The sequence below is a fragment of the Punica granatum genome, chromosome 5 (assembly GCF_007655135.1).
Source record: "Punica granatum isolate Tunisia-2019 chromosome 5, ASM765513v2, whole genome shotgun sequence".
NCBI classification, from domain to species: domain Eukaryota; kingdom Viridiplantae; phylum Streptophyta; class Magnoliopsida; order Myrtales; family Lythraceae; genus Punica; species Punica granatum.
This window is the reverse complement of record NC_045131.1, coordinates 15,278,881-15,290,107: the sequence shown is the minus strand read 5'-3', so window position 1 is coordinate 15,290,107 and position 11,227 is coordinate 15,278,881. Positions and strand designations below refer to the sequence as shown.

At 35.6% G+C, this 11,227-nt stretch overlaps 1 protein-coding gene across 3 annotated transcripts; it reads left to right on the top strand.

Annotated features, from left to right (window-relative positions):
- Positions 1-4,271: 4,271 nt before the first annotated feature.
- On the top strand, positions 4,272-11,193 carry LOC116208079 (MDIS1-interacting receptor like kinase 2-like). Of its 3 annotated transcripts, XM_031541299.1 has the most exons (5): positions 4,272-4,671; positions 4,819-7,641; positions 7,852-8,259; positions 10,359-10,743; positions 10,871-11,193. In XM_031541299.1, exons 1-2 carry the CDS (start codon positions 4,365-4,367, stop codon positions 6,426-6,428), a joined length of 1,917 nt encoding a protein of 638 aa, XP_031397159.1. In that variant the 5' UTR covers positions 4,272-4,364; the 3' UTR covers positions 6,429-7,641; positions 7,852-8,259; positions 10,359-10,743; positions 10,871-11,193. The 3 variants fall into 3 exon arrangements, with proteins under 3 accessions (XP_031397159.1, XP_031397158.1, XP_031397160.1); XM_031541298.1 differs by having other exon boundaries at positions 4,274-7,641; XM_031541300.1 differs by lacking the exon at positions 4,272-4,671 and having other exon boundaries at positions 6,428-7,641.
- The last annotated feature ends 34 nt before the right edge of the window (positions 11,194-11,227 follow it).

Sequence of the window (11,227 nt, the reverse complement as noted above, 5' to 3'; positions counted from 1 at the left end):
ACGGTTGCGTGCATTATGGATCAATCATTTAATTTATTGGAAGATTCTTGGTTTATCACGAAAATACTTAGGGCTTTCAAGACTGAAACTATTTATACTATGTTTATTTTGCTGTAATGGAATTAGCGATAAATAGAATGAATAAGTAATAAGAATTAGTACTTAATGGAACGAAGATTACATATATACTTTGTTGATTTGGTGGATATAAAAGCAGAGATGAGAATTACAAATTTCAAATTTGGTTTGAAAGAATAGATAGAGGGGTTTAGGATAAAATACGAAATTATCCCTTCTATACACAAAACCAAATGCTCTTACCCAACAAATATTAGAACTTATTTATTAAAAACAAATATTTAATAATACTTATTAAAAAACACCAAAGCTAATTTTTTTTAAAAATAACCTTTTTGTAAAAAAAAAAAAAGGTTAAACATGTTTCCTTGAGCTCCAGTGAACCAATGGCTCTCGTCACCCAAGCCACATGGGGCTCATAGACCCTAGGGTCAGCTTTGCAGTTGGCTTGCAAACCCGGACCTTGTGTCCACGAGCCCCGATTTGGGAAACTCAAGGCTTGGGAGCTCTACGCTCGATCGAAGGGAGAGCAACGTTCTCCCTATATACAATTATTTTCATTAACAAAATATTTATTCAAAAATAAATAAGTTCATCCACAAAAAATAGATTAAGTTCAACTACATATCTATGTATTTATGTTATGAATAAGTTAACTACTTGACTCTGACTTTATCAAGTAGGATTAATGCAGTGAATTCATATAAATCAAGAGTTTATCCTAAGTTTGATCTTTTTGGGATGGTTTGTCCTCTCGGATCTTCTAAACTTTATTTTTGTACCTTGATATTACTTCATTAATGAAGTTTGTAATGGGTTATCAAAAGAGAAAAAAAAAATTGTGGTACCCAGTATGTTGTGCGACTATGGGACCCAGAAAAACGAAAAAATTCCACCACATAAGAATGGGATGAAATAGCCACTATTGGCATGTCTTGTTATGGCACCAATTTAAGGGGTTTCCTACCGTCGTGGGAATAATCTTGTCCCACCGATGAAAGCAAATTTCTTGTTGTCGACTTGCTAGAGAGTAGAGAGGATACAATTGCATATTGACTTAATCAATTAACTTTGAAGATTTCAATTATTTTTCCGGGAAAAAAAAAACATTTTCAGTCTTATAAATTTGACCTTCACTCAATTTTGGTCCTGTAATATTTAAAAATGCCAAATCAGTCCTATATGTCTGTTCCGTAAGAAACTTTTAGTCCATTCTATAACCGGCCATAATGGAGTTACTGATGTGCACTTAACACTGATAATTTTGTCCACTTTCTTGCTCTGTTCAGTGCGGTCCATTTAATCTCATGTTATAATAATTTAATAAGATTTATTTTTCCTTTAGAATCCTCGTTATACATACATACATACATATATATATATATGGCCCATGAACTTTTCTATTTTGTATTTTACGATTCGCTTCAAAATTGAGTTGTTCCCCTCAATTGGACTTCGCTAAACTTTGCACCATATTTTTTACTTCTCCAATCCTCGATACAGATCTAGAACTATTTTAAGGAGTGGCATTATCAACATCCATAAATTTTATATGGTCGGTGAATTTTTTTCTTAAATCTTATATATTCATTTTTTCTTCACCTCAACTGGTCTTGCCCTATAATTATACACAATGAAGAAAAATCTATTGATTCGCAGCACGAGGAAGTGAGGGGGGTGGGGGTTGTGCCGGCGAGGGGGAGAACGCAAAAAGAAAGAACCACTGTGTGTTTGGTATTATAGTTGAATTGAGTTGAGTTTGGATTTTAATTAGTTTGTAATGATTGTGTTATTGAATTATGAGAAAAAGTAATGAATAGTTGAAATAAAGTAATGATTGTGTCGTTGAATCGTGAAAAAATTAATGAATAGTTGAGAGAATTTAGTATTAAAAATTGAGTTGAATGGTTGAAAAAATTTTAAAAAAAGAAAAAAAATAATTGTGTTGTTGAATTGAAAATAAGTAGAGTTGAGTTAAAAAAATTTCTAAATCCAAATACCTCCATGAAGAACAGTTCCAAAAATTTCTGCTGAAGAACGGTTCTATGAAGTATAAGAAGAGAGATCATACTTCAAGAAGATGGACTGGGTGCTGTGACGACGTGCATTCTCAACTTGAAATTAATATATTTCTTCTTAATTTAATAGATCCTTCAAAGTAGTACTTTTTTCTCTTCCCGTTTTATGTTCATAAATCTTATTTGTAACAAAATAAATAAATAAATAAGAGTGGTATCTTCTATAATTTTCACAGATATAAGTTACCTTGTATTTTTTTCTTGGTAATAAGACACAATATTGCATTAAATAATAAGTTAATATCTTAGCGTGGGTATAATTTTCAAACTCAATTACGTTAGTTTCTCGTTTAGCATGGTTTGATTCATTATAGTCAATTGATTAAGTCAATGCGCAATTATCGGGATAAGATGTCTCCCGCTGCCCCATTCTATACGCTAAAGACTTCATGGAAATTTAAATCTTCTCGTCTTTCGGTTCAGGGCCCCCCACACAGCACAATAATTTGCTGGTGCTTTTTTTTTTTTTTTCCTGTTTCTTTCCTTCCAGACATTTGATTGGTATGAGCCGATTTCACCTTGAATTAATTACAAGGGACTTCATAAACTTTGAAAAATCATATGTAGATTATGCATACGTACTTGAATAATTAGCAATCGTATAAGTTCTCTCGTAATGCAAATAACACTGGAGACTCTTGAATAAATGTCATAAATTATTGGTTGGTATTCCGAAGATTATTTCAACCGAGGAGCTAAGGGTTAAAAAAAAAAGTAACATGAAATAATTGTACTGTGGAGGGCGGATGTGAGAGTTTAATTTCCAGGAAGTCTTTGATAAATAAAGTAACATAATAAATATTGGGGGGATGAAGGCACCATATTGTCCCGGCCGGACATAATTGCTATATATATATCTGTGGGTGTGTGCGCACATTATTTTCTTTTTTAAATCCTTAGCTCCTTGATTAAAATAAACTTTTGGAATATACAAACCAATTTATGATATTTATGTACTCACATGACGGTAGATTTATTTAAAGAGTCCTCATTGCTACGGCTGGTAATATTTCACCCGACACGATAACACGACACGGATACGACACGGAGTTAAACGAGTTTGGGTTGGACATTTTTGATAATCGGTCTAAACGGGTCCAACCCGTTTAAATACGGTTAATAAGCGTGTCTTATCGGGTTGAACCTGTGTAATCCGATTATACACGATTAAACCTGTTTATTTAGACATGTTTAATCGTGTTACTATAATCATGTAACCCATTAATCCGTTTATGTATTTGGATTTACCAAAATATTCTTATGTAATCCTAACTTCCTAAGTTTCTAACCTAATTGTTTTACCTTTCTTTCACCCAATCCAACACATGTCGTGTTAACGTGTTCGGATAAACGAGTTAATTGGATAAACATGTCGTGTTAATGTATCTGGGTAACTGAGTTGATCGGATAAACAAGTTGTGTTAACGTGTCCGGATAATGTTTATAATCGTGTCGTGCATACGTGTACCTATTATGACAATTTCGATAAACAGGTTTAAACATGTCTAAACGGGTTGACACGGATATAAACGTGTCGTGTATGGGTTTCCAAAACCTGACCCGTTTAATAATCGTGTCGTGTACGGGTTATGACTTCGATTACACAAACCCGTTTAGACACGATACGTATAAACACGACACGATACGAATTGCCACCCCTACTCATTGCTATTTGCATTACGAGAGAACATATACTGATTGTTAATTATTCAAGTATGTATGAATGAACTACATATATTAAATTTTTCGATCTTTACTAAATTCGTAGGGCCATTTAATGCGGGGGCACAATCATCTATAGAGATCTGTCATCTAATTAATTAAGGACCACAAATTGTTGCTCAACCGATCGAAGGAAAGAAATAGAAAAGAAAAGCACCATATAGTTTAGCGCCGGCTATGAGGACCAAGTCAATTGCATGAAGCTAATGAATGAAAAGTACGGAATAATAATAATAATTCCAGTGCTGTCAATTATCATGCATTAATGATCACCATAAAATAATTGTACTGTGGAGGGGCGGATGAAGGCACCGTATGGTCCCGGCCCGATATAATTGCTACAGAGGATATAATTGACTAATTCGAAGACTTCACTTAATTTTAATTTCCTCCCTCGCTCCCTATAAGTATGTTTGCTTTGCGCTCTTGAAATTCCACCCCCACATATGCCATTTTCCTTAGTACATACATCCAAGCTCAGTCATCATGTCACCACTACCCATTCTTCTACTACGTGCCATCCTGGCCCTCATTTCCGTGCTCGCAACTTCTCATCCTCTTGTCGGACATTCTTATCTCACCGCTAGCAGTAGTTTCATCGGAAATTATGATCGAACCGCCGCCAGGGGTGAGGTGGAGGCACTCTTGAAATGGAAAGCCAGTCTCAAAGGCCAAGGCCTGCCTCTCTTGTCCTCGTGGAATGCTACCATCCCGTCCTCCAGCTGGGTGGGGATATCATGCGATAGTTCTCGGAGAATCGTGAGCTTGAACATCTCTGGCTATGACCTCTACGGTACGCTCCGAAACTTCGACTTTTCCTCCTTCCCCGACTTGACCACTCTGGTACTAGCCAATATTTCTATGTCCGGAACCATCCCTTCGAGTATTGGTAACCTTTCCAAGCTCAATCACCTCGACTTGTCCCAAAATCACCTTTCAGGTAATATCCCACCCAGCATAGCAAACATCGCCAACTTGTCTTATGTCAGTTTTTTCGACAACAATCTTGAGGGAAGCTTGCCAAGAGAATTTGGTCTTTTGAGATCTCTTCGAATTCTCTACTTAGGATACAACCAGCTCGCCGGCACTATTCCTTCTTCAATTGGGAACATGAGCAGCTTATCGGAGCTATGTTTGTTTCACAATGAACTTGTAGGTTCAATTCCTGATTCACTCGGAAAGTTGGGCAATTTAACCAACTTATCACTTTATGAGAACAAACTCTCTAGCCATATTCCTTCTGCCATAGGCAACTTGAGTAAGCTTAATTATTTACGTTTGTATGAGAATCAGCTCAATGGCTCAATTCCAAGGGAAATCGGGAAGCTCAAATCACTTACTGAGTTAGGCCTCAGTGAGAACAAACTCTCTGGCCAAATTCCTTCTACCACTGGCAACTTGAGTAAGCTTGAGTTGTTATATTTGTACAAGAATCAGCTCAATGGCTCAATTCCAAGGGAAATCGGGAAGCTCAAATCACTCATTGATTTAGATCTTTCTGAGAACATGCTCTCGGGCCATATTCCTTCTACCATTGGCAACTTTAGTAAGCTTAATGTGCTACATTTGTTCACGAATTTGTTCAGTGGCTCAATTCCAAGAGAAATCGGAAGACTGGAATCACTCACTGATTTAGATCTTTCTGAGAACAAGCTCTCTAGCCATATTCCTTCTACCATTGGCAACTTGAGTAAGCTTAATGTGCTACATTTGTTCACGAATCTGTTCAGTGACTCAATCCCAAGAGAAATCGAGAGGATGGAATCACTCACTGATTTAGATCTTTCTAAGAACAAGCTCTCTGGCCATATTCCTTCTACCATTGGCAACTTGAGTAAGCTTAATGTGCTACATTTGTTCACAAATCTGTTCAGTGGCTCAATTCCAAGAGAAATCGGGAGGCTGGAATCACTCACTGATTTAGCTCTTTATGATAACAAGCTCTCTGGCCATATTCCTTCCACCGTTGGCAAATTGAGTAAGCTTAATTATTTACGTTTGTACAAGAATCAGCTCAATGGATCAGTTCCAAGAGAAATCGGGAAACTCGAATCACTCACTGATTTAGATCTTTCTGAGAACAAGCTCTCTGGCCATATTCCTTCTACCATTGGCAACTTGAGTAAGCTTAATGTGCTACATTTGTTCACGAATATGTTCAGTGGCTCAATTCCAAGAGAAATCGGGAGTCTGGAATCACTCACTGATTTAGATCTTTCTAAGAACAAGCTCTCTGGCCATATTCCTTCTACCATTGGCAACTGGAGTAAGCTTAATGTGTTACATTTGTTCACGAATCTGTTATGTGGCTCAATTCCAAGAGAAATCGGGAGGCTAGAATTACTCACTAATTTAGATCTGTTTGAGACCAAGCTCTCTGGCCATATTCCTTCTACCATTGGCAACTTGAGTAAGCTTGAGCAGTTACATTTGAACCAGAATCAGTTCAGTGGCTCTCTTCCCATAGAAATGAACAATCTCACGCAGTTAACGAATCTGCAGTTGGGTTATAATAATTTCATTGGCAACCTACCTCCCGATGTATGCTAGGGTGGTGTGCTTATAAATATTTCTGTGGCTTCTAACTTCTTCACTGGGCCCATTCCACGAAGCTTGAAGAATTGCTCAACTCTATTTAGAATCAGGCTTGATTACAACCAACTCACTGGAGACATATCAGATGCCCTTGGCACATACCCGAATCTAAATTATCTTGATTTGAGTTATAATGAGCTCCACGGAATGCTCCCAGTAAGAATTGGGCAATACAACAATTTGACCCTCTTGAGAATCTCCGACAACAAAATCTCTGGGGCTTTACCTTGTGAGCTTGGAAACATGAAAAAGCTTAACGTCCTCGACCTCTCGACAAATCATCTTTCTGGGGGAATAACAAAAAGCCTTGCAAAACTGAAGGAACTTTTTGAACTTTCATTGGAGAATAACGAACTCACGGGAAGCATTCCTCCTGAGATTGGGACGATTTTCACTTTGCAAAAGCTTAGCCTCTCTAAGAACAGACTAGTGGGCCCCATCCCTAAGCAACTTGGGAACTGCATCGACCTGTTGTCCTTGAACTTAAGTGGGAATGAATTGCATGACAGTATTCCCGTCGAGATAGGCAGTATACGCTCTCTAGAAATCCTCGATCTCAACGGAAACTCCTTGGTTGGAGAAATACCAGAGCAGTTTGGGCGGTTGCAGAGTTTAGAGACCCTAAACCTCTCACACAACAATCTATCTGGCGAGATTCCATCAACTTTCAATGATATGACAGGCTTGAAAACAGTTGATGTCTCCTATAACCAGTTGGAGGGTCCGATACCCAATATTACAGCCTTCCGTAACGCTTCGATCGATGTTGTGAGAGGTAATAAAGGCTTATGCGGAGGAATTGTGGGTCTTAAGCCATGTCCCTTGGAGAAGGGAGATGGAAAGTTGTTGGTGATTTTGCTCCCTATAATTGCTATTTTGCTTCTTTTTATGGTCACTTTTGGATTTTGGTACACTATGATTGGTCGGACCAAAAGAAATGCGAAGGACCAATTGGTCTCTACCAATGAGAATTTGTTTGCAATATGGAGCTATGATGGAGTAATAATGTACGAGAACATCATTGAAGCCACCGAGGAATTCGACTCAAAGTACTGCATTGGGTCTGGAGCATACGGGAGTGTTTACAAGGCAAGGTTGTCGACCGATCAGATTGTTGCGGTGAAAAAATTCCATATTTTGCCAGACGGAGACATAGTTGGCACTACTGGTGAGTTATCAAAATAAAAATTCTCTTAATATTTCACAAATAGTTCAGGGTATGAATTATCAAAAATCGGTAAAACTTTTAAGTGCTCAGGGAAGAAACCCTTTGTTACAGACTTATGAAACAATTAATAATTCTTAGAAACCTGTCGAAGCATGAAGAAAGCTATTTCTCTTTTGATGATGCTGTTTTTTCATACCTCATTGGCCACAGAGATATCACGGCAAAAGGCTTTCAGGAGCGAAATTCGAGCTTTGACAGAGATCCGACACCGTAACATTGTCAAACTATATGGCTTTTGCTTATCGCCGAGGCATTCATTTCTTGTGTACGAGTACTTGGAAGGTGGGAGCCTAGAAAATCTTTTGAGCAACCATGAGACTGCGGCAGGGTTTGGGTGGCTCGAGCGCAGGAATGTGGCAAGAGGAGTGGCAGATGCACTGTGCTACATGCACCATGACTGTTCTCCGCCTATAATTCACTGCGATGTTTCCAGCAAAAATATTCTTCTCGATGTGGAGTATGAGGCCCATGTCTCGGACTTCGGAACAGCAAGATTTATGAAACCAGATTCATCAAACTGGACTTCATTTGCTGGCACATTTGGATATGCCGCTCCAGGTAAGGACTCTTTCTCGAATAATTGTGAAACAATCTATATCTATATATCTATATTTATATTAAAACAAAGTCTCCAACTAAATTCTCACGCCAGCACATCATCAAAATTATAAAACGGAACTCTCTCATTTTGCCACGTTATCACTTATGGATTAAGAAAATTTTTATATTCTTTTATTATCAATTATGCAGTAGAATATATAGATTATATGCATATAGCCCAACAAAATATATAGCAGACTATATACATTTATATACATCGCGCAACATGTAGATTATCTATACAACATACTGCATTGGCACGTCATCATATAATACTAAGGAAGTTTTTAGATATTTAACCTAAACATGTAAACCTTTTAATTAAGCAAACTAGCTAATATTCGAAATAATTTAAATAAGTGATATATATTCAAGTAATATTATTTTATTCCAATTAAAAGTTAGGAGGTATTCATCATAGTTCAAAAAGGCATGTCAATGTTTAAAAAACTTATAAGCCATAATTACATTATATCAAGATATTTAAGATAATCTAAAGAATGTCACTATATATCTCTACGTAATATACTATCTAATATATTCCCAACACAGTATCTTAATATATTTCTATATAATATATACATATATCTTAGTGTCTCTAAAATATATTCTTTATTTAAACATAATACATGTATATATTCTCATTTTTTAATTATTAAGTGGATATTCTTATAGTGTTTAAAATATTATGTTTCCTTTTATTGTACTTGGATTCTCCTGCTTTGGTTATATATATATATATATATGACCTCCATTCTACCTTCATTTATTGAATATGAATAGGCGAATTTTTGTCTAAGTGTTATTATTATCCGCTAATGCATGTAATTTGTATCTATCGAAGGTTTCTTTTCCATTGTCATTCTCTTTAATTTTTAAATTTTATTTAAAGATTCATAATTGTGCAATACTTTTTCTTACTTATGTTTAACATTGATGATACTTGGTGAGTACTTCAGATCTTTTTCCATTCTTTTATTCGTCAAACTTTACAGATTTGCAAAACAAAACATATTTCATTATGTCCACACCACTCTTTATTAACCGACTTTTAATTTTCACTAAGAGATCTACTACATAGTTTGTAATTCTTCAATTTTCCTTTGTAGGATAATACTTTTTCTTTAGAATCAAGAAAAAAAAATTTTGAAGTTAGATTTTTTGGACAAATTAGATTTTTCTTATATTTATTTTTCACAATAGCTTTTGCATCAGTGATCCATTAACATTTACTTTCATCTTGAGAATTTAAAAACTATTTAAATTTCTTTTAGACTTTCTCCAAAAATTTCCCCCATATGCAAATGATACAGTAGATATTTGATTTTCTTAATAATTCATTATATAATTATTTTCGATACATACAGTACACTATGTCGAATAAACATGTTAATAGATAAAACTAATTAACATTTTATGGTCTTACATATTGTAGTCTATTTATACACTACATAATATTGAAATTAACAATTTTCACAGTAGAATTTTATCATGGTGATTAAAGAAAGAGTCAATTGTTTCTTTAAGAGATGATTATACTGTATAATTGTTTACTCTATTGTTTTTTGGTTTCCTAATACAGTTATCTTAGATTACATCTTCAATTGCTACCATATCATCGAATTGAAATTATCAATTTCAGGTCATAATATTTCCTTATAATCATGGAGGAAATAATTTTCTTTCCTAGGATGCATATAAGTATCTTGATAATTACTTATTCAGTTATTTTACTTTCTTAAAATAATTATCTCAGATTGTTTTTGTTTTCGATGCTTGAAAAACAAACCAATTTCTTTCTCGTTTTCATCTAATTATTTTCCAATTGAAAAGTATATATATATACTTTTCAATTGCTTTACTTTCTTAAGATAGTTATCTAGATTGAGTAATTATTTAGGAACAGTTCTTCAGAATAATTTATTTAAAAATATTAAAATTCACTTAATGTTAAAAATCTTTCTTGTGCAACCCGCGAGTTTTCGCCTAGTTTCTATTACTTCAAATGAAATAGGTGGCCCAAGTTTTTCATAAGTCCATCTTTCTTCTTTTGGTAGAGCTCGCATACACCATGGAGGTAAACGAGAAGTGCGATGTCTACAGTTTTGGAGTCGTAACCCTGGAGTTAATCATGGGAAGACATCCGGGGGATTTCATATCATCCTCTCTTAGTAGTGTTTACCATATGCACCTCAAGGAGATATTGGACCGACGTATTCCATATCCCAAGGATGAATTTATGACTGATTTGATCTCTGTCCTAGATATAGCATTTTCGTGCTGAAGTTACAGGCCGAAATCTCGTCCCAGTATGAAGCAAGTTTCTCTAGGATTATCCATTCGAAGATCCGACATGCCTGATTATTCTTTGGAGACCAAACTAGGAGAACTGTTTAATTTGAGAGGCTTGATTTCGTGAAAGTGTTCTCAGCCTATTCAAAGGTATTAATATAGTTATTGTCTTAATACCTTTAGTTATTGTCCTTTCTTATTCGGAGTAGCAAAGATGACATGTTTGGCCAAGTTGATCTTTATACTGAAGATTAGATGTTTCATGCTTAACCTGCAGTCTAAATTCACATCCAAATTCGAAACAAGTTTATCAAAGTTGAAATGCTTGAAGATCCACCACGGCTAAGTGATTCTTGGAGATCAATCTAGGAGAAGTATAAGTTCATTTGAGGGACTCAAGTTCGTGAAACTTTGATCTTGTATATACTTTCTTTGCTACTTATAATTAATGATGGAACCCATCCCGTGCAGGGATCTTGTAATATTTGCATTTTCTTTGGTACTGTTTTCTCTTTGCTTCCTCTCGGTCGGATTGTCATGCTGGTGATCATAATGTACCGATAGGCATATACAATATCAGTATACATATCTTCTGTTGCATTTCATATGTTGCAGTAATAGTAGAGGTTTTGCC